The sequence below is a fragment of the Saccostrea echinata genome, unplaced genomic scaffold (assembly GCF_033153115.1).
Source record: "Saccostrea echinata isolate AGI-Se365-2 ecotype Australia unplaced genomic scaffold, CSIRO_AGI_Sech_v1 ptg000022l, whole genome shotgun sequence".
Classification (NCBI taxonomy): Eukaryota; Metazoa; Mollusca; class Bivalvia; order Ostreida; family Ostreidae; genus Saccostrea; species Saccostrea echinata.
In genome coordinates, this window is record NW_026889771.1 from 15,772,892 (window position 1) to 15,796,038 (window position 23,147).

General features: G+C 34.2%; 1 protein-coding gene across 2 annotated transcripts; it reads left to right on the forward strand.

Annotated features, from left to right (window-relative positions):
- The first annotated feature begins 284 nt into the window (after positions 1 to 284).
- On the forward strand, positions 285 to 22,855 carry LOC133190536 (transcription initiation factor TFIID subunit 2-like). 2 transcript variants are annotated; one of them, XM_061326216.1, is made up of 32 exons: positions 285 to 380; positions 2,706 to 2,758; positions 2,919 to 2,991; positions 3,404 to 3,494; positions 3,628 to 3,746; positions 4,038 to 4,179; positions 4,523 to 4,717; positions 5,105 to 5,207; positions 5,392 to 5,510; positions 6,007 to 6,120; positions 6,396 to 6,495; positions 6,702 to 6,899; positions 7,480 to 7,572; positions 7,706 to 7,767; positions 8,310 to 8,424; positions 9,807 to 9,916; positions 10,409 to 10,474; positions 10,620 to 10,752; positions 11,161 to 11,280; positions 11,455 to 11,595; positions 11,896 to 12,006; positions 12,279 to 12,364; positions 12,626 to 12,742; positions 12,883 to 13,022; positions 13,366 to 13,435; positions 13,550 to 13,654; positions 14,109 to 14,208; positions 14,963 to 15,034; positions 16,891 to 17,124; positions 17,847 to 17,990; positions 21,544 to 21,652; positions 22,551 to 22,855. In XM_061326216.1, the coding sequence occupies exons 1-32, from the start codon at positions 335 to 337 to the stop codon at positions 22,808 to 22,810; spliced, it is 3,741 nt and encodes a 1,246-aa protein (XP_061182200.1). In that variant the 5' UTR covers positions 285 to 334; the 3' UTR covers positions 22,811 to 22,855. The 2 variants fall into 2 exon arrangements, with proteins under 2 accessions (XP_061182200.1, XP_061182201.1); XM_061326217.1 differs by lacking the exon at positions 17,847 to 17,990.
- The last annotated feature ends 292 nt before the right edge of the window (positions 22,856 to 23,147 follow it).

The window sequence follows — 23,147 nt, forward strand, 5'->3', positions numbered from 1 at the left end:
GTAAAATGACGCAATATGTAAAGCTAGAAATATTTTACTTTCGTATTTTAATTAACGACGATAAAAAATGGTATACACTCATTTATTGATTAGTCTAATCAAAATATTATTCACTAAATAATTAAAACTGGGCATGTTTTCTTTAGTAAGTTGCCTACCGAAAAGTAACCAAATTCGAAAATTTCCATAAACGTAAAAAAAATGGCGACGTCCATCACTTTTTCAGAATGTAAACATAAGTGAAAGAAAATACAGAAAAAATGCAATATACACTATTTTTTTTGCTTGAATCAGATTTGTTGAAAGATTGATTTTCCACTCTTAACATTGAAACATGAAGAGGGAAGGAAAGTCGGATGTTACAAGGCCGTATAAATTGGGTAGGTCGTAATTATTATTTTTCCTAGATTTGCAGGTGCCTACATCTACTTTCTAGCCTACTTAGTTACACATGTCTAGAAACAGTTTACTTATGAGTAATAATTACCTAGATAAGCATGCTGAAGCAAATGCTACTCTAGCTGAAACATAGCCATATTAATTCATGATAGAAGATAATATGATACTGTAAATAGGGGTACTACTAAACAGGGTATCAGGTTCGTTCGCCCTATCTACCTGTTTGCATGAGTCCGTTCGCGCAGGGTCCGTTCGCCCTAAATCTTGTTCGCCCTTGACGCCGTTCGCCCTATTATCTCGTTCGCCCTATTATCTTGTTTGCCCTATTATATATACAGTATATAGTAAATATCAACATTTATTATTAATTTTATTCAATATTTCACGACTTGGTGTTTTTTTTCAAATGTTGCTACAGAATTTTTTTTGTTTACCGTAATCTTAATTAAATAATTCAAATTTGATATTTATGCTCTTTACATGCTTAATTGATTAATCATTTAATTATACTTAATAATGTCACTGTAATTTAGGGGATCATACGATCTGCGTTATGTTTTGAAAACAATTAAAGGATTGAGACGTTAATTTCTGTTGGTCTGCCAGGTCTTTGATAGGACAGGTATTTATAGTGTGACCACATGCATAAGTCTGTTGTCTAGCTCCCATGTGCAATTTATGTACCAATGTACATATAATTTATTTAAAACATCCATTGGTTCATTATTCAACTTTCTGCAATATAAATAAGGCGAATGGACCCTGTGTGAACAAGTTTTAGGGCGATCGGACTCTGGACGAACGGGAATTAGGGCGAACGGCATCAAGGGCGAACAAGTTTTAGGGCGAACCAACATACAACCAGAAGAATTCACCAAATAAACCTTGAGTTCTCTAGGGTTCTCTAGAGTTCTCTAGGGTTCTCTGTTCTCTTGATTTAGCTATATAGCATGAATTAGCTATATTGCTTTACTAAACTATTCAGAATATGGCCTTCACCCAGTTAGAATGCCTCCCAAATACCCGCATTGTAGCAGAAAATTGCAGAATCGCTCTGAGACGATTTCGGAGAAACTAAAAAAAGTTGCATTGATAAATAACTATCAAATTAATAATAACAAACCTTTTTGAGACTGTGGAAATCTTTCACCCAAAAATTTAATACATATAATGGAAGAATTCAAAACTTTTTCTCAACATTTTTTACTTGTTTCAAATTAAAACACCATGTTGACATTTGGAACTCTCCGAAATTTTCATAGTAAATGCACTGAGTTAGAGTTATCTCCCATGTTTTCTTTGCTACATTGCCCATATACGGAACACATTCTGTCATTAAACTGGGTCCATAGGACTTTTATCAGTTTAATGATAGATCATTCTATCTAAGCTTGGTTTAGCTATTTTATAACACTTTTTATTTAAATAAGTAATTTTTTCAGCAAAAAGTTGCACCTTGGTGCTGTGAAAGTATTCAACTTTGAACTTTTCTGATTCAGAAAACAATCCATGTAAAAATTGCTCATCAAATTGCACCTCCTTGAGAGACTTTGTACTCAAAGTTCTGAGTTTTTGGGCTATATAAAGCATTTGATTTGTGACCAAACAGTTACTTCTTGATTGAAATTATAAAGAAGGTCAATTCTTGTCAACAAGATAATTTATTGATAATAATTCAGCACAATGTGAAACAGTCATACTTATCCATGCTTCAATGCACACAAGGTGCACACAAGGTGGTGTACAGTTACCCAAAGTATTCAAAGTACAGAAATACTTCTCTTGTTTAAAAGTATTCCAAAGCAACAATGTTAGAAATAACTTTGATTTAGGTTGCTTTTTTGATAATCCATGGTTCATATATGAATTGTCAAATACATGCGATTTTTATTTATTTCTTATGAAAAGCATTTTTTGTGAAAAACTGCATATAGATAGTTTAATCAAGGTGTTCCATACAGCTTAATAAAGCTACATAGCTAATTCAAGATTGTGCTAGACCTTGTAAATGCGGATATTTACTTGCATTGTAATTTTCTCTTTGCACAAGCATTATTGTAATATACTTGCTATGAAATAGGGAATAGTTTTACTTGCAAATGAATTACCATTCTAAATATAAGCTTTAAGTACCCCCCCCCCCTCCCCCTTGAAACTTGCCAAAATAATTTTTTTAACTTATGTGACTCATAAGTTAACATGATAATGAGGCTGTCAGGATATGATGTGATACCAATTAAGACATCCAGATAAGGAGGTAGCATTTAGTTAACTTTCATAATATCACTGTATGTTTCTTTTTCTAGCTCACCAGACTTTGTGTATCCGTGCAATAAATCTCGAGAAGAAGTCCTTAATAGTAAGTCATGTTATTTCTAAGCTGTCATAGGTTATCAAAATATTATGCTATTTCACTCATTCTTGTGCATGTGATGTACACCAACATTTCAAATTTTGTTTGTTAGAGATTCATATTTAACTTACTTAAGGTAATTGATCAATATTAATGTGTTTTTCAGGGCTATGTTGAACTTCTCATCCATCCCCTAAGACATGATTTAAAAAGGGTGAAGATTAACAGCAAACAGTGTCGTATCCTCAACAGTCTTGTCTATAATTTACCTGACATTTCTCAAAGCTCATTTTGAACTACATTGTACATATGGTAGACAAGTTTCTATATCACTTATTTTGTCCTCTCACCTTTTTAAAGAATGCAAAGAAAGGCACTTGTTCTGAACTTTTTTCACGTATACATGCAGCTTTATATTAAGATGGCTGCCTTTGATTATATATGATAAAAATGAAAATAAGTCTTTGCATATTTAAGAATGAAATACATCCAGTACATAGTGACTAGATTGTTGATTTGAATCATTCTTCTTTCAATCATTCAAATAATTAATCTGTGACATAATACTTATTCTAAAATTTGAGTAATTAATTAGATTGAGAATACAAAAATAATAAGCAATAGAATAGAAAGTATCCTTAGCTGTTGCAGGTATTTATCATGTGTCTATAAATGACCAGCATGAGGCCAAATTTTTGTATAATGACCCAACACTAGAAATATGCCAGGGAGATGCAAAACAGTAAGTGAAATACTCATCCTTATATATTGCTTTTTTCTATGCTGAATTCTTCAAAAGAGGGCATCCATATTGGAAAATAAAATAGTTTAGTGGTATGTAACATATTGATATATTTCTTTTTGCTCTGTTTCAGGAGAAACCTGGATTACTTTCAGCATTGCCATTTCTCTGCAATGTCTGCCGTTGATCCTGACAATGGGAATGGAGAAATCACTGTCCGTCTCCCTCCAGAAATGTACATGCATATAGCAGGTGAAAAAGCTTTATTTTGACTTTGAATGATACACAACTAAATGTGTCTAGCATGAATTTTTTACTTGAAAGGATTTCAAGGGAATTTCACGTGAAATTATTTTGAAAACTTTCAGGTGAAACTCATGTGGAAAAATCTAGGTGGTTTTCATATATGCTATTTACATAAACTGAAACTGAAAGATATCGTGTGAAATTCATGCAAAATACATTTGCTTTTTTAAAATGTATATTTTTTTAGTATACTTATTGTGCTTATTTTATAATTACATGTATATTGAATTATTACAGAGTTACGCCCATTTCGTGTATGCATTGAGTTTTCCTTAGAAAATCCGAAAGGTGGTCTGCATTTTGTTATACCAGACATACAAGGACCTGTTCATGAAAAAGCTCCACATGCATTTACTGGAGGCCTTAATAATTGTTCCAGGTAAGTCAACATTTACCGTCATGGTTTGTGAAAATCAAAACAGAATTTTTAAGTAAAATGTTCATGATTCAAAAAGAAAGGAAATGAACTAAATATTTTTTCTGAAATGAGAAATGCATCTGTGTAAAAAAAAATATATTTTTTTTATATCATCTGGCTTCATAAATTTTCTGCAATATGTTGAGTACATTGCTGAAGAATTATAAATATTCCTAGAAACATTATCATGAAGAAAAGGAAAATAAAAGAAAATATTCAATATGTAATTTGAAAATATTAATTTAAAAAGTGATCAGTGCATGAGAAAAGAGGTGAAATTAGAGTAGTTACATGAATTCTGTAGACTATGGTTCCCATGTCTGGACACATATTCAGAGCCATGCACATGGAAAATTGAGGTGACTGTTGACAATGAATTGACAGCTGTGACCTGTGGGGACCTCATTGAGGTGATATCAACCACTGACAAAAAAAGGAAGACGTTCCACTACTTCCTGTCAGTTCCTACATCTGCACCTAACATTGGAATGGCTGTAGGGTATGTTAACAGTTTGACTTTCTGTAAGATACAAATACATTGTATTTAGATTGTCTAGATATGGTTTTCTGATATTTCATTTTAATGCTATATGTTTTTTTTTACCATAATGCTTGCAGATGAGTTATCGAATTTCTTGTTACACAATTAAAAGGTTTTCGGATTGCACAATTATCATATGATTTTATGTTTGCAATTCATTTTCAGTGTTATTCTTCCAGATATATATTGCTATGCAAATAAGTCATATAGTGCAAATTTTAAACAATGTGAAAGATAAATGGAAAATTGCGAGTTCAGAATGAAAGTGATTATCCATGGTATTCAAATGTACAGTAGTAAAATATTAATATTATTTGCTCAGTGAGATTTATTTATGCATTACAGGCCATTTGAAATCTATGTGGATCCCAACATGCATGAAGTGACCCACTTCTGTTTACCACATCTGTCAGAAATTCTTAAATATACAACAAACTATATTCACAAGGTAATGTGAGAAAGTGATTATTTTTTTGTTGTATTTGAGCTCTTTTAACTTATAATGGAAATCAAATAGCGGTCACAAATTGAATACTGACTTTAATTTACTTGTAACAGGATTAAAAGATAAGATCTACAATGTCTGTAAAAGACAGAAGTGTGTACTAAACACTTCGCTGTTTTTTTCTTAGGCTTTTGAGTTTTACGAGGAGCTGTTGTCTAGTAGATATCCATACTCCTGCTATAAACACGTATTCGTGGATGAAGCTTATGATGAATCTACTTCTTATGCCACCTTGTCAATTCTGAGGTTTGTAAATAAATATACATTGTTATTATATCTTTCTTCACATTTTTCAAGAAAAGTTTATAGTTCTTTCTTGCTTAAATATACATGTGTATTTCATTTTATTGACCTGTTTTTTGTGTCTTTTAAAGCCAACAATTTTGGTGAAAACTAACAAGCTGCTGACATTTTTGAAGTGTTTGAATGTAAACGAAAAAAATAGCTTATGTGAGCCATTCAGAAATAAGTTTGATCAAATTTAGTATATTCTTGTTTTATGTACATGTACATGTATGCTTTGTGCCCTTCAGTATTGGTCTCTCTACAATTGTTTTGTACTTAAGGTCTAAAAAGTGTTTTACTGAACGTAAATGATATTTACATGTATAAGATAAAAAATTGTAATATAACATTTGTGAGGACAATGGTATAAGAGGCTCTGCCAATTTTCAAATACTCTTATGTTTTTATGTTTGTGGTTCTTAAACAACCATTTAATGACTAGTTAATTCCATTTCAGCACAAACTTGTTACACTCCAACAGGATTATAGACCAGACCATAACCACAAGGAACATCCTGGCAGAGGCCATTGCTAAACAGTTCTTTGGAACCTTCATTGCCATGCAAACTTGGTAAAAGTTTCTTCTTTGAAATACATTTAGATTTTTTTGGGGGGTGGGGGAGGGAGATGGGGGTGGGGGGTATTAAAGTTGGGAAATTATTTCAATGACCAATCAAAAATATTCACTCAGTTAGAGATTGACTTAATTGATTTTAAACATTAATATATCTTTTAAATGTGTAAATGTTTGTATTATTAGAGAGCACATAATTTTTTGGTATAATGCAATTCAAACTGATTAAAAAGAATTTGTATGGAGTTATCAGAAATGATGTTTTAATACAGGTCTGATGCCTGGCTGCCGCTTGGAATCTCTGGTTATTTAGGCGGCCTTTTCATCAAGAAAACTTTTGGAAACAATGAGTACAGGTTCCGAATTTCAAATGTATGTGATGAGTTTTAAACTGCTCAGATTTGTTGATGTTTATCATGATAATTTCTGATCCTTCTTATCCTTCTGATCAATAAGTAAACATTTCTTCATTAGAATTATTATTTTCAGAAGCATCACCATTTAAAAATCTATGCTTAATTCTCTATCTTTTTCATACAATGCACTTCTTCTTTTATAATGTATTTTCAATTTGATAGCATTTGAAAGATGTCCAAGAATATGAGAACAGAGTGGGAGGAATTGTGTTAGATCCAACAAAACGTGACTCCAATCATCACTTCTCTATCAAGAGCCCCCATACAGTCTCCCCACGATACATGGAGGCTTTCAGATCCAAATCTCTGCTGGTTATCAGGATGTTGGAGCAGAGGATAGGGGAACAACTCCTTATACAGGTCAGTTATCAGATGCTTTGATGAGTTCATAATGAAGGGGTGTGTCATATTCCACTAACAACAGTAACATGTATGTCAGAGTTTTTATGTTGTCACTACTTTTTTTGACATAGATTTATAATGCATATATCTGGTCTCCCCTTTCCAAATTTAAAAAGTTTTGCTTGCATTTAAAAAACGTCATGCATTTATATAAGTATTAAAAAATTATACTGTCACATTTGTACTAGTTTGATGTACATGTAAATTTGAGAGAAATTTTCAAGCATTGAACTGCAGTAGTTTGGGCTATATGGACCATGGATATCAGCCTGGATAGCTCAGTGGTTAGAGTACAGTAATGCAGGGATCGAGGGTTTGATTCCTGGTTCAGCCATAAATCACCTTCTTTTCTGTTACAGAATAATTACTTTTTGTGATGTAAAACTTTATGTACATGTACAAGAGGCACAAAGTGTGGATATTAAATGAATAATGCACACTCTTTTCTGATCTCTTCTAAATAGAGATCTCTTAGCTAACCATGGTTGTCACACAGCACGTGAAATAAAAGCTGTTACATGCTTTAATACCATTTCAGGTTTTTAATAAGCTAGTAGCCTTGGCCTCGACAGGAGCTTCACAGAAAGTGGGGGCCAATGCCTGGGGAAACCTCCTCCTGTCCACATCATCTGTAAGTGTCCTCCCTCTTAAGTGGTTTTCTCTTTGAGTTATTTTTTCATATAATATCTGTATGTTTTGAAACAACTTACATGTACAAGTTCTCAAGAAATTCTTAACAAGAACATGTGACCTCTCACTTACAGTTTCTTAAGATCATATCAACTGTGACAGGGAAAGACATCAGTCCTTTCCTAGATCTATGGGTGTATCCTTTATAGACACTTAGATGCTTGCTTTTTATATGCAAAAAAAAAGTTACAGGGAGAGAAGTAACTCTTCTATCGTTCTTTCTTTTCTGAGATTAAAAGGTAGTGGTTTGGTTTGTAATTTGCCATGTATTGTGTATCTGTTCACAGTTTTAACTCTGGCCATATCCTGTGAAATATACAAGAATTGTCAAACAGGAATTTTGATTTTTTGGGTAAATAGATTAGACCACCTTTTTCATTTTTTTTTTTCAACATATAACATAGAGCTCACAGTGACATTCAATTCTAAATCCGTTATATCTATGTTTATGCATCAAAAATATATACATGTACAGTGTACATTGCAGTTTAAAACACAAAAATACCTTTCTGTACTGAAACGTATATGTGTATTTTTGTATAAATACATGTACATTTATTGTTCAGAGATGTATGAGATCATTGTTAAGGAACTCAGTTTCATATACATGTACATTTGTCATTTTTTGAGGTAATCCATGATTTGCAAAATAAAGAATCCTTAATTAGCATTATTCAGGTCCCAGAGTGGATGTGCCAGATTTTTTGGAAATTTTGTGTTCAACAGAAAAAGAAATGTGGTAGAGTTAGAGTTGAAACAGGATCTTGGTGCCAAAGGGTCCATCAAATATGTGGTAAGTAATGCAGAAATGTTCCCAGAGTAGTTTTTATTTATTAACAACATCAAACTTGTTTCCGTGCTTAATTTTCCTCAGATGCAAATCTGAACAGTGTGATGTTAATGATAATACTGCATGTACATATATGTAACTGCATTGTCAAAGATTTGGGGGCATATAGTTTTTCCTCTGTCTGTCCATCTGTCTAGCTGTCTTTATTCTGCAAAAACTGTAATCTTGCCCATAATTTTTGGTTGGAGCTATGGCTTTCATGTTTCATGTATATTCCTTATGACAAGACCTTTCTTTGGGTACCAACAAATTTGAGCTTTTAACCTTGACCTTGGAGTTTGACCCACTTTTGCAAAATTTTACCAAACTTTAACCTTGGTCACATCTTTTGAACGGTTGGTGCTAGGGCTTTCATGCTTCACTTGTGTATTCCTTGTGACAAGACCTTTCCCTAGGTACATATGTTCTTGACCTTTTGACCTTAGAGTTTGACCTACTTTTGAACAAACTTTAACTTTGGCCATAAGTTTTGAATGGTTAGAGCTAGGGTTTTCATATTTCACATGAGTTTTCCTTTTGACAAGGCCTTCCATTGGGTACCAACAATTTTGACCTTTGATCTTGGAGTTTGACCTACTTTTGAAAAATTTAACCTTGGCTAAAACTTTTGATGGGTTGATGCTAGGGGTTTTATTTCATATGTGAACTTGTTGTTACAAAAACTTCTCTTGCGTACAAACAATTTTGACCTTTAAATATGACCTTGAAGTTTGATCTACTTTTGAAAAACTTAACCTTGACCATAAACTTTTGAATGGTTGGTGCTAGGTCTTTCATAAGGAATACAAGATGTATTCCCTGTGACAAGATCAAGGGCTTGCCACAAGGAATACAAGGTGTATTCCTTGTGACAAGGCCTTTTCTTAAGTACCAGTATTTTTGACCTCATGATGTTGATCTTGGAGTTTGACCTACTTTTGAAAAACTTTAACCCTGACCATAATTTCTTAATGGTTGCTGCAAGAGCTTTCATATTTCAAAGATGTATTCTCTAAATTGTGACCTTTCTTTGGGTACCAACATTTTTGATTTCTTGACCTTGGAGTTTGACTTGCATTTGGGAAGCTACCCTCTCAAGAGCTACCATATGGGTGCATCAGTGTTTTGCAAACACATCTTGTTGACATAAAGCTTTGTCATCCAAAGGCTAATATGATCGGGAGATAGAAAAACAATGAAGATTTATAATTTCCCAGAAAGATGTCTCTACAGTCAGCCAGTTAAATATTAAATGAAGTTTGTCAGGGGTCTCATGTCCTCGAGTGGACTCAGGACCACTGACATTGTGAGGATGTACTTATTCGTGTCAATTTCATTATTTCAAGGGACCACTGACAGTTACTATTCAGGAATTGGATGGTTCTTTCAACCATAACTTCAAAATTGAGGAAAACAAGACAAAGTTTGACATAACTTGCCATTCAAAATGCAGAAGGTATGTATATACCAAAAAAAATTACGGAACACATGCATCATACATTAACTGCTGATTATATTTTCCTGTGTTTCAAATTTGGTGATTGCAGATATGCATTTGTAGTACCCATCTGGGCATTTATAAGGAGGTAAAGGGAATACTTCATGTGTTTACAATGTTTAAAAAGTTTTGTTCAAGTGGACTTTATTTCTATATATTGTACTTTGTTTTGTTTTTAGTTTCTTTGTTTGATTTTGCCATTATTTTGCATTTGCATTAGGGTTCGTAAGATAATGAAACAAGATGTAGCCTCCTAGTATACATGTATCAGCAAAAAAAAAATATGGTGATATACATGTATGTTTATAAAGAAAAAAAGCACACTATATTCCCTATGATCACATATTTTTGTTTGAAATATATATACATGTAGATGACCATACAAGGACCTTTTCTAAATATTGGCAGAATTATAGCAAAATAGAGTAAGATAAATATTAATTTCCATAGAAATAAGAAGAAAAAGATTCCACTAATGACCGGGGAGGAGGTTGATATGGATCTTAGTGCCATGGAGTGAGTTTATTTATAGTAATCTTTTAAAAGTTCGGTTTGTTTTCTTGAAATAAAAGGTAAAAAAACTGGAAGAACAATGTTTCATTCCAAGGTCAGTAAATGGCTAGAATTTTGATAAAGTTTCTTTATGCTTTATTCATTGCAGTGCTGATTCTCCAGTTTTATGGCTGCGCGTTGATCCAGATATGAGCTTACTGAGTCATGTGACTTGGGAACAACCAGATTACATGTGGCAGTACCAGCTCCGATATGAACGGGACATTGTTGCTCAGAGAGAGGTAATGATAATAAAATGAATTGAATTAAGGATTATTCGTTAATATTTTTAAGAAATTATAGAAATTTTATGTATTCTCTTATTTGCTTAAAATTTAGAAAGTATAAGACAACTGAAATAATTTTCACATAAACAATCACAATATGAATCTGGAAGCTATGGAAAGGTAACTAGATATTTGAATCTCACCTCACCTCACTTCCTCTATCCTCTTCATGCCTTCTGGTACATAAGGCCCCAAATATCTGAATGCTAGACTGTTATAACTATATATTTGAAGCTATACAATGGTTACTAGATATCTAAAGGCTACACTATCATAACTAGATATCTGGATGCAATGCTATGGCAACTAGATATCAGGATGCTACACTATCATAAGTAGATAACTAAATGCTGATTTTGACAGGCCATCAGAGCTTTGGAGAATTACCCCACAGCAGGGACCAGAAGAGCACTGACAGACATACTGGAGGATGACCACTGCTTCTACAGAATCAGGATGGAGGCTGCATACTGTCTGGCAAAGGTGACCTCTGAGTGCCATGATATCTTATGGAATAATCTTTTTAAAATATTCCGAGAAGCTTCTTAGAAAACTGAGTTACCTTCTCAGTTAACTTGACCTTTAAACTTAAAATCATTGTCTTTGAATGATAACATAATTAAATAATTCCTAATATGTTGATATATGTTATTACAGGTTGCCAATTCAATGGTGGGTGTGTGGGCAGGACCCCCAGCAATGATGACAATCTTTAGAAAAATGTTTGGATCCCATTCTTGTCCTGCCATCATCAGACAGAATAACTTCTCCAATCTCCAACATTACTTCTTACTCAAGGTTGCTTTAACATTTCATTTTTTCCCATTTCCCGATCAAGATAAAGGGCTCATGGTGGGTGTGACTGGTCCACAGGGGATGCTTACTCCTCCATGGCACCTGATCCCACCTCTGGTATTTCCAGGGGTCCTTGTTTGCTCTTCTCCCAATGAGTATTAATTTTATCAGATCTTTGAGCTTGATTACTGTTCCTTTCTTCACAGTACAGTTTATACAATACATTGTTTTTACCAGTATTTTTTGAGAAGATATTTTCTGTTACTTTGAAGTTAATGCAGTACAGGGTTTCTTTTTTATTAGACTATCCCAAATGCCATGGCCATGCTGCGTAATATTCACACAATATGTCCCCCAGAAGTGTTCAAATTCATCATGGAGCTCTTCAAGTATAACGACAACAGCAGAAACAAGGTATTACTGTAGTACTCTTCCCATGGTTTTAAAAAAATAAACGAATAAATCAAAACAAATTTTGTTCATTAAAGAAAAATATCTTTTTGTGTAGAACTTACACCTAACAGAAAAAGTATTAATCCCAGGCTGGAAACCTTTCTTTCTCAAAACTTCCATTTGCTATTCCACACCCCAATAAAGCTCTGAAAATCCAAAATAAAAATTTAAGTAGTATTTAAAATTCACATTCATCAACTGATTTCATTGACATAAAGTTTGCCCATTTTCAGTTCTCTGACAACTACTACAGAGCTGCATTGGTGGATGCTGTTGCTAAAACTGTGACTCCTGCCATTACTCTCATGACTACACCAGGGTATGTGTCAATATTACCTCCTTATACAAAAGAGTCAAGTTTTCGGATAACAGGAAGATTCATCGACACTGACAAAAGAAAGTTTGCTTGATAATATTTAACATATTATTAAAGATTTTAGTTCATTAATACCTACCAAAAGATGCTCACAAATAATATCTTTTGAAAGATTCTATAAGAGAAGCAATATTTTAAATAAGTCCTGTTCTTATAAACTACAGTATCCTAAGTTTTACCATGTCTATCCTTTTCCCATGACAGACAGGGTCCTACAGCTGACAATTTATCATTAGAAACCAAACAGATTCTGGAGGAAATTACTCGTTACTTGAACCTAGAGAAATTACTGCCATGTTACAGGCACACAGTTACTGTTAGGTATGTTACAAATATTTACCTGTTATTACCATCAAGTAAATCTCATGTTAAGTCACCATTTAAGTTACACAAAATAAATGTAATATCCTCTGAAGTGAAAATTCAAACATAGTAGATCATTATTGAGAATTATTTGACAGTTGTCTCAGTGCCATCAGAACTCTACAGAAGTTTGGCCACCTGCCCAGTGAGGTAGAATTCTTTAAGAGTTACGCCAGGCATGGAGTGTTTAGGGACATTAGGCTGGCCGCTATTGATGCCATAGTTGACTTCATCAAAAGTAAACACCAGTGATTCATCTATAATTAAAATGAAGAGTAAATCATCTAGAATTAAAATGAATATTCAGCTATAGTATAATCAATTCAGATTACTCCAACAAGAAAAACCAATTAAAATTGGCTTTTAACAGATTTGGGAAAAAAAGGAGGAAATTAACTCAGGAATTAATTATTCCATGCCCTTATTTGCAAAGGACACAAAAATTCATTTATGGATTACAGGGTTTTAAAGTGTAGGAAATGTACCGTATATATGCATAGATAGTTCATGATTGAACTGTATGATGCAATTTTAACAAATATTTAAAGTACTAATTTTAAAAATTACACATTTTTTTTCAGCGGAGTCTAGACCAGAGGACATGTACTGGATTTTGAGTTTAGTGGAGACAGATCCAGATCTTTACATCAGGTAAAGGAATTTGTTGGTATTTATTTACCTCGTAATTAGCAATTTTTGTTGTTGTTGTTGAAATGTCCTTTCCAAAGGAAATGACCAAAAAAAAAAATTTGGACATTTTTGTAGGCATTATGCACTCCAACAACTAGTGTTAAATCCACCCTTCAGAAGATTGGAAGCTAGTGCCCTACACACAGAGGGATTAGTAGAGAGACTATGGAAGATGATGAAGTAAGAATGATCTCTTATTGCTTGGTAACATGTATATCTACTTCAGTACTTGTGAGACAATCAGTTCTCTTATCTTTGGTTTACAAGTGTTTATACATGTATATCTATTATGGCAGTTTTAATGTATTTGTATACGTACATACATGCATACGGTGGTAATGTAATGAAAGTGTTTACAATTTACACACAGGCATAGGACAGAAATTTTCATTTATAGATCGTTGGAAAAATAGAGATTTATATCCATGTTTTGTTTGGAGTCAGTGTTTAATTTAGTCATCAGAAATTCAATATCTTTAACTCTGAGGACAACAAAAATGTATTATGTATATACCTGTTCATGTACATGTATTTGCTAATCATTAGCTCACCTGAACAGGAGGATCAAGTGAGCTTTTTTTTGTTTATGTATTGAATTAAAATAACCTTATTATCCTATGGTTTTCCATTGCAGTTGCACATTTTCCTATGACAGTAGGTTACGATGTGATGTGGTCGACGTTTATTTCACACTGTATGGACGGACACGCCCATCTTGTTTACCTATACCTGATGTAAGTATAAGTGTATTAAAGGCAATGATACATATTTTGCTTTCCCGTCTCAAAATTGCTTTTATTTACATTTTTAAAATATTTAGTTCACCTGAGTCACAGGACCATATAAACCTTTCTTGTCTATTATTGTGCCCTCCAACAATTCACATATTTGACCTATTCTTCAGATACACTGGACCTGTCTCAACCAAACTTGCATCATAGCAGCCTTGGGTGATAGGGATTCAAGTTTGTTGAAATATTGACATGCTTCTTTCAAAGAGGGATATTTGATATAGTGAAAATGGGGTGGAGGCATTTAAAATTTGTCCTATCATACGAAAAAGTACAAAACTAATGTTTTCAAATTTATTCACAACATGGCCTAAAGGACTGAGTGTAGCTATGTTTGAGCTGTAGTGTTTTGTAAATGAGTCAAACAACTAAAAGAAATTCAGTTGAAATGATTCCAAAGAAATTGCTGAACAATACGCAGGTGACCAGAGAGACTCATGAGTCACTTATTTATAATGAGAACTAATGTTTTATTCTGACCTGGAAAAATTCAGGAACATGATTTGAAAAAAAAAACAACAAGTATTTAGAGCACTAAAATACTGGTATTGTCTTGTAACTTCAAACAAAAAGAAATATATTATGGTCATTTTTCATGATTTAATTTTTCTCTATATGATGTTGTTTTTTTTTTTTTACTTAAGATGAACATGCAGTTGAATTAAATGTACATGTATTTTAATTTCATTCTTTTAAGAACATGGTTGTGCTAAATCTGAAGGACAAGAGAAATAGAATGAATCCAGCATTTGTTCCTGATGAAATGGAGGTAAACAGTCACTGAATATTAATCCCCCAGTCTTCTTGTCAGTGGTGAACCTGGTCCTGAAGTGTGGTGTATTGTTTTTTTTCTTTCTATATAAGAATTGATCAATATTTGATGAATTACATGTAGGAGATGTTGGTTGAAATCAAGTCTGTATAATGTGCTTGATGACATTGTCTGTTTATCTGTCAGGAGATGTTTGATGAAATTGTCTGTTTGTCCATCAGAGAAAATTTGATGAAATTGTCTGTTTATCTGTTAAGAGATGTTTGATAAAATTGTCTGTCTGTCTGGCAGGAGATGTTTGATGACATTGACTGTTTGTCTGTTAGAAGATGTATGATGACATTGTCTGTTTGTCTGTTAGAAGATGTATGATGACATTGTCTGTTTGTCTGTTAGAAGATGTATGATGACATTGTCTGTTTGTCTGTTAGAAGATAATTGATGGCATTGCCTGTTTGGTTGATGACATTGTCTGTTTGTCTGTTAGGATATGTTTGATGACATTGTCTGTTTGGTTGATGACATTGTCTGTTTGTCTGTCAGGATATGTTTGATGACATTGTCTGTTTGGTAGATGACATTGTCTGTTTGTCTGTTAGGATATGTTTGATGACATTGTCTGTTTGGTTGATGACATTGTCTGTTTGTCTGTCAGGAGATGTTTGATGACATTGTCTGTTTGGTAGATGACATTGTCTGTTTGTCTGTTAGGATATGTTTGATGACATTGTCTGTTTGGTTGATGACATTGTCTGTTTGTCTGTCAGGAGATGTTTGATGACATTGTCTGTAAGGAGATGTTTAATGACATTGTCCGTTTGGTTGATGACATTGTCTGTTTGTCTGTTAGAAGATGTATGATGACATTGTCTGTTTGTCTGATAGGATATGTTTGATGACATTGTATGTTTGGTTGATGACATTGTCTGTTTGTCTGTCAGGAGATGTTTGATGACATTGTCTGTTTGGTAGATGACATTGTCTGTTTGTCTGTTAGGATATGTTTGATGACATTGTCTGTTTGGTTGATGACATTGTCTGTTTGTCTGTCAGGAGATGTTTGATGACATTGTCTGTAAGGAGATGTTTAATGACATTGTCTGTTTGGTTGATGACATTGTCTGTTTGTCTGTTAGAAGATGTATGATGACATTGTCTGTTTGTCTGTTAGAAGATAATTGATGGCTTTGCCTGTTTGGTTGATGACATTGTCTGTTTGTCTGTTAGGATATGTTTGATGACATTGTCTGTTTGGTTGATGACATTGTCTGTTTGTCTGTCAGGAGATGTTTGATGACATTGTCTGTTTGGTAGATGACATTGTCTGTTTGGTTGATGACATTGTCTGTTTGTCTGTCAGGATATGTTTGATGACATTGTCTGTTTGGTTGATGACATTGTCTGTTTGTCTGTCAGGAGATGTTTGATGACATTGTCTGTTTGTCTGTAAGGAGATGTTTGATGACATTGTCTGTTTGTCTATTAGGAGATGTTTGATGACATTGTCTGTTTGTCTGTCAGGATATGTTTGATGACATTGCCTGTTTGGTAGATGACATTGTTTGTTTGTCTGTTAGGATATATTTGATGACATTGTCTGTTTGGTAGATGACATTGTCTGTTTGTCTGTCAGGATATGTTTGATGACATTGTCTGTTTGGTAGATGACATTGTCTGTTTGTCTGTTAGGATATGTTTGATGACTTTGTCTGTTTGGTTGATGACATTGTCTGTTTGTCTGTCAGGAGATGTTTGATGACATTGTCTGTTTGGTTGATGACATTGTCTATTTGTCAGGATATGTTTGATGACATTGCCTGTTTGGTTGATGACATTGTCTGTTTGTTCGTCAGGAGATGTTTGATGATGAGGATGAGGAGCTTATGGAGGAGGAGAATTCTCAGATGGACACAGAGACAGATGTTGATGTCACCAACATTGGGGGTGAGGACTCCTCCCTAAAGAGGAAGTCACCCCCTGCCTCTGACACATCAGTAGTTATGTCCCTCGGAAGTGTCCCAGAGACTTGTCCCGAGGGTATATTCAATGAGGACAGCACATCACAGTCCAAAAAGCTTAAACTCAAGGTAGAAAATTGTCAATATTTCAGAACATGCAAAAAGTGTATTTGTTCATTAAGACTTGACTTTTTCACTAACTTTGTTTTCCTTGTGTTGACATAGTTGAGTAGCTAACATCTACCTTATAATTGATCATATAAAGTTAAATGCTTTTCACTGTGAATTCTCAATATCATAACTTAAATGTTACTCTCTTATATTCTGAACAACAAGTGTATTTTCTCAATTACTGTCTGTCTAGGTTGATTAAGTATTAGTATTTCTGTGTTAAGAACTCACAAAGATACAAAAATGTCCTTTATCTAACTAACTAACTGCACTTATACTGGTAAATCAATACACTAATAAAGAATGAACAAAAACTAATGCAATCGTTAGTCCAGAATTTTAAAAAAGTCAAGGAATGTATGACTGTGATTCTATTAGATTTGGTTATCAAAAAAGAATCAATGTCTAAAATAGCACTAGCAAAGTTGAATTACATCTTAATTTAGCATGATACTCGGACATCATATTCTAGCTTGACACTTAATACTTTCTAAGTAAAACTATAAAACTGGCACACATGAGGAGTATGGAAGGCTGGATAGAATTATACATGTAGTATAATATTTAAATTTAATTGGATATTTTGGTAGGAAAAATATTGAAAAAAATATTTGAATGTACATTGCACCACTAACATTTTCTGCACAGGTATTTTGTTTTTTCTGCATTTTATTAAACAGATGCCCTCAGAACCTCCGGTGGAGACCCAGGTATCTGAGCCCCCAGTGGTCTCCGGGACTCAGGAAGTCACGGTGCCAAAAACACCAATCACTCCGTCATCAGCTACATCTGCTTATGCTGCTGAATTCCTCAAATTTGTTGGGGTACTTTTGATTTTACAGCTTGTAAACCTGATGATATACTGTGTTATGATGTTCATTGTATGCTGGAATTTTGCAATTATACAAAATACCTCTGTCTTTTACTATAAGTTTTCTGAGGGTTTGTCATTTTCTTGTTTTTTAGCTCACCTGAGCCAAAGGCTCAAGTGAGCTTTTCTGATCAAAATTTGTCCGTTGTCTGTCGTCGGCGTCGTTGTTGTCGTAAACTTTTTACATTTTCATCTTCTTCTCCAGAACTACTGGGCCAATTTCAATCAAACTTGGCACAAAGTATCCTTGGGTAAAGGGGATTCAAGTTTGTTTTTCAAATGAAGGGCCACTCCCTCCTCAAAGGGGAGATAATTACGAAATAGCAAAAAATTAATGGCATTATTGAAAAATCTTCTTCTCAAGAACCAATGGGCCAGGAAAGATGAAACTCATGTGGAATTATTGTCAGGTAGTGTAGATTCAAGTTTGTTCAAATCATGACCCCCGGGGGTAGGGTGGGGCCACAATGGACGATCAAAGTTTTACATAGGAATATATAGGAAAAATCTTCAAAAATCTTCTTCTCAAGAACAGCAAAGCTATGATTGGTCATATTTATATGGAAGCATCCTCATGTGGTGTAGATTCAAGTTTGTTCAAATCATGACCCCCGGGGGTAGGGTGGGGCCACAATGGACGATCAAAGTTTTACATTGGAATATATAGGAAAAAATCTTCAAAAATCTTCTTCTCAAGAACAGCAAAGCTATGATTGGTCATATTTATATGGAAGCATCCTCAGGTGGTGTAGATTCAAGTTTGTTCAAATCATAACCCCCGGGGGTAGGGTGGGGCCTCAATGGACGATCAAAGTTTTACATAGGAATATATAGGAAAAATCTTCTTCTCAAGAACAGCAAAACTATGTTTGGTCATATTTATATGGAAGCATCCTCAGGTGGTGTAGATTCAAATTTTTTCAAATCATGACCCCCGGGGGTAGGGTGGGGTCTCAATGGACGATCAGAGTTTTACATAGGAATACAGTGCAGGAAACTAATTTTGTTACAGCATCAATGCTGATTTGAATGCTTCCTTTGCTTGCTGATTTGAATGCATCCTTTGCTTGCTGATTTAATGCTAGTAATCCTTATCCTGATGCTGTTTTATAATTAGGTCAATGCTACTGGAAGTAGCATCATGCTACCGGAAGTAGATAATGATTTCAGCATTGCGGTTTAAAGCAATAAAAATGCCTTTTACAATTATTTGATCATAATATCTCACTATGTATCAATAATGTGAATACTTTAACCAATATTCTTTCTTTCTTTTTCAATTTTTTACTGAATTAAAACTCATTGATTTTTTTTTATGCTAGTAGGATAATGCTGATTTTATTTAGGTCAATGCTGGTTTTATCCTTTGCTTGCTGATGCTGATCCTGGTAATGCTGTTTTTAGCTCACCTGAGCTGAAAGCTCAAGTGAGCTTTTCTGATCACCCGTTGTCCGTCGTCCGTCCGTCTGTCCGTTCGTCCGTCTGTCCGTCCGTCTGTAAACTTTTCACATTTTCAACTTCTTCTCAAGAACCACTGGGCCAATTTTAACCAAACTTGGTACAAAGTATCCTTGGGTGAAGGGGAGTGTAAATTGTTAAAATAAAGGGCCAAGTCCCCTTAAAAGGGGAGATAATCAAGAAAAGACAAAAATAGGGTGGGGTCATTAAAAAATCTTCTTCTCAAGAACCACTGGGCCAGAAAAGCTGAAACTTATGTGGAAGCATCCTGGGATAGTGTAGATTCTAAATTGTTAAAATCATGACCCCCGGGGGTAGGGCGGGGCCACAATAGGGAATCCAAGTTTTACATTGAAATACATAAGAAAAATCTTTAAAAATCTTCTTCTCAAGAACCACTGGGCCAGAAAAGCTGAAACTTATATGGAAGCATCCTGGGGTAGTGTAGATTATAAATTGTTCAAATCATGACCCCCGGGGGTAGGGCGGGGCCACAGTAGGGAATCCAAGTTTTACATTGAAATATATAGGAAAAATCTTAAAAAATCTTCTTCTCAAGAACCACTGGGCCAGAAAAACTGAAACTTATATTGAAGCATCCTGGGGTAGTGTAGAATCTAAATTGTTCAAATCATGACCCCCGGGGGTAGGGCGGGGCCACAGTAGGGAATCCAAGTTTTACATTGAAATATATAGGAAAATCTTAAAAAATCTTCTTCTCAAGAACCACTGGGCCAGAAAAACTGAAACTTATATGGAAGCATCCTGGGGTAGTGTAGAATCTAAATTGTTCAAATCATGACCCCCGGGGGTAGGGCGGGGCCACAGTAGGGAATCCAAGTTTTACATTGAAATATATAGGAAAATCTTAAAAAATCTTCTTCTCAAGAACCACCGCGCCAGAAAAACTGAAACTTATATGGAAGCATCCTGGGGTAGTGTAGATTCTAAATTGTTTAAATCATGACCCCCGGGGGTAGGGCGGGGCCATAATAGGGAATCCAAGTTTTACATTGAAATACATAAGAAAAATCTTTAAAAATCTTCTTCTCAAGAACCACTGGGCCAGAAAAGCTGAAACTTATATGGAAGCATCCTGGGGTAGTGTAGATTATAAATTGTTCAAATCTTGACCCCTGGGGTAATGCGGGATACAATAGGGAATCCAAGTTTTACATTGAAATATATAAGAAAAATCTTTAAAAATCTTCTTTTCAAGAACCACTGGACCAATAAAGCTGAGACATATTTGGAAGCATCCTGAGGTAGCATAGATTCTAAATTGTTCAAATTTTGTTCCCCGGGGGTAGGGCGGGGCCACAATAGGTATATTAAAAGGGGGGAAATCTGGTAAAGAACAGCATGGCCAAAGTTACTCAGGTGAGCGATGTGGCCCATGGGCCTCTTGTTTTTTAAATTCTGCCTGTTGCTATATTACATTTCTCATCTACCTGTATAATTGACTGGAACCCCCTCTCCTTTAAAACAAAAAAATTGTAACCTCTCTGTGTTATGTGAAATGAAATTCAGACACCATTGCAATACTGTGTCTCACAAATATAGCTGTTCAAGTTTTAAGAATTCAATTGAAATCTGTGATTAATATAATTTATTAAGAGAACTTCAGTAAAAACATTTCCCTCATTAATAGTGAATCTCAAGAGATGGGTTCGATCGCTGGTGGCCAGGTATCTTAGTTTATAAAGCACCTGACTAGTGATTCAGGGGGTCCAAGTTCGAATCCTGGTCTGGTCCTTCCCATTTTTCTTCTTTTCTGTTATAAATGTATTCCATTACTTACTATAGGTACTCTGTTATTTACACATGCCATTCTCAATACATATCTAAAAATGGGTTTGTATTATAGAATTTTTTTGTTTAAAATAATCTTTTTGTTTTTTTAAAGATATTTTCCATGTCTCAATCTTTAATATTCTCCTTGATTTCTCTTGTTGGTATTATTTTATTTTATTTCATTTTTTGATTTACTAAAAAAAAATACTAATGTCAACCATGTAGAAAATTCACTTGTATTCAACACTTTTAAGGTCAAACAAGAGCCACCAGCTCCAGAATCTCAGATGTCCATCACCATGGATACGTCGTCTCGACTGAGTGAGGGATCCTCATCTCCTACGAACACTCCAAGGCCATCAGGTAACAACATTCAGATGGTTTCTTTGGCGTCAGAGTTTTATCTTTTATGAACAGTTATAGCAAACCCTTGTGAACAGTTAGAGAAATGTAATTCATGCTATTAAACTAAAATCAAATTTGAATAATCACTTTCTCTAAATTTTAGGAGGGTCTTCTTTCAAGCAAATTTTTAGCTATTAAGTATCAAGATATGTACATGTACATTACACCATATGATGAGAATCTCAATTATTAATATTTTATAAATTATTAATGATAGTGTCAAAACAAATCCTGAAGATTATTGGCTTTTAAAAATAAACATAATCCAGTCACATAAGTAGGTGCATGTATTTGATTTTTTAGGAAGGGCACCTTGTATGGCTCCAACACTTAAAATGGTCCAATGCCTTGATCTTTAATATAATAGGAAATTTTTTTTGAATTTTTTTTTTTACTGAGAATGGATCAAGATATGCATATTATAAGCCATGTATAAAGACCCATGAGATTATGCAATACATGTATAAACATTTTTTCACCCAAAGATAAACTTAATGAATTCAAAGGACATTGATCTTGAATTACCAATAATGAAACTTGAAAATTACCAATTTTCAATTCAGAGTGTACTTTCCTTTAAACAAATAATAGGTAATGGAATAGGCTCCAGGAAGTAATTTTCACTGTGTTTTAACTGTTTATTTCTAATTCAAGGTGAATTTCTTTCTTCCTGGATTTGTCTAGTTAATTGCAGGGAAAATTCATCTTTCTAACATGGGAGAAGTTTCTTTCATAAAATTTCTTATAAAGCAAGTTTTGCTATGCTGTTATAAATGGTAATAACATGAATTCTTTCTACAGTGAAATTCTGGTTGTTGGACATGACTAAATAATCGTATCTTTATGATTTTGATAGAATCTGGTGCTCCCCTGTCATTTGCTGGACTGTTGCCATCTTCAGCATCTGCTACAGATTTGTCGTCTGCTACAGACTCTAAAGCACATAAAGCCAAAAAGAAAAAGAAGAAAAACAAACACAAGCATAAACACAAGCACAAACATGACAGACCAGACAAGGATCCATTGGAGAGGATCCGAGAGGGGTCTCAAAACAGCTCAGAAAATTCACCAAGTCTACAACATTCTACACTCAGTTCCCCTGAATTTGAAATTTAACTTTCAAAATGATGTAAATGATGTAAATAAATGATATAAATAAAGTGACTTCTATATGTGTTTTTATGGGTTGTTTTCATTATACCCAAACTGTGGACCAGTAGAACATGAATTTCACAATTCTGTAAACATCTCCTTGTTCATTATCATATTAATTCATCAAGTTTACCCTCTAGATGTACTAGAGTAAAGATGTTTTTCAAAGATAGGCATTATTTTACAATGTGTAATCGTCTTTGCCCCTGTCTACTACCCTGAGACAAAGAAAGGACAAGAAATTCTCAAGTTATATTTGGTGCTCCTTACTTATTACCATAGTGCACAGTTTGTCTGCTGA

Excerpts from the sequence above, each read along its gene's own strand:
- LOC133190536 (XM_061326216.1), top strand. The coding sequence starts at position 335 with ATGAAGAGGGAAGGAAAGTCGGATGTTACAAGGCCGTATAAATTGG. Across the intron at positions 3,747-4,037 it reads AATGTACATGCATATAGCAG|AGTTACGCCCATTTCGTGTA; the intron begins GTGAAAAAGCTT and ends GAATTATTACAG. Across the intron at positions 13,023-13,365 it reads CATAGTTGACTTCATCAAAA|CGGAGTCTAGACCAGAGGAC; the intron begins GTAAACACCAGT and ends ATTTTTTTTCAG.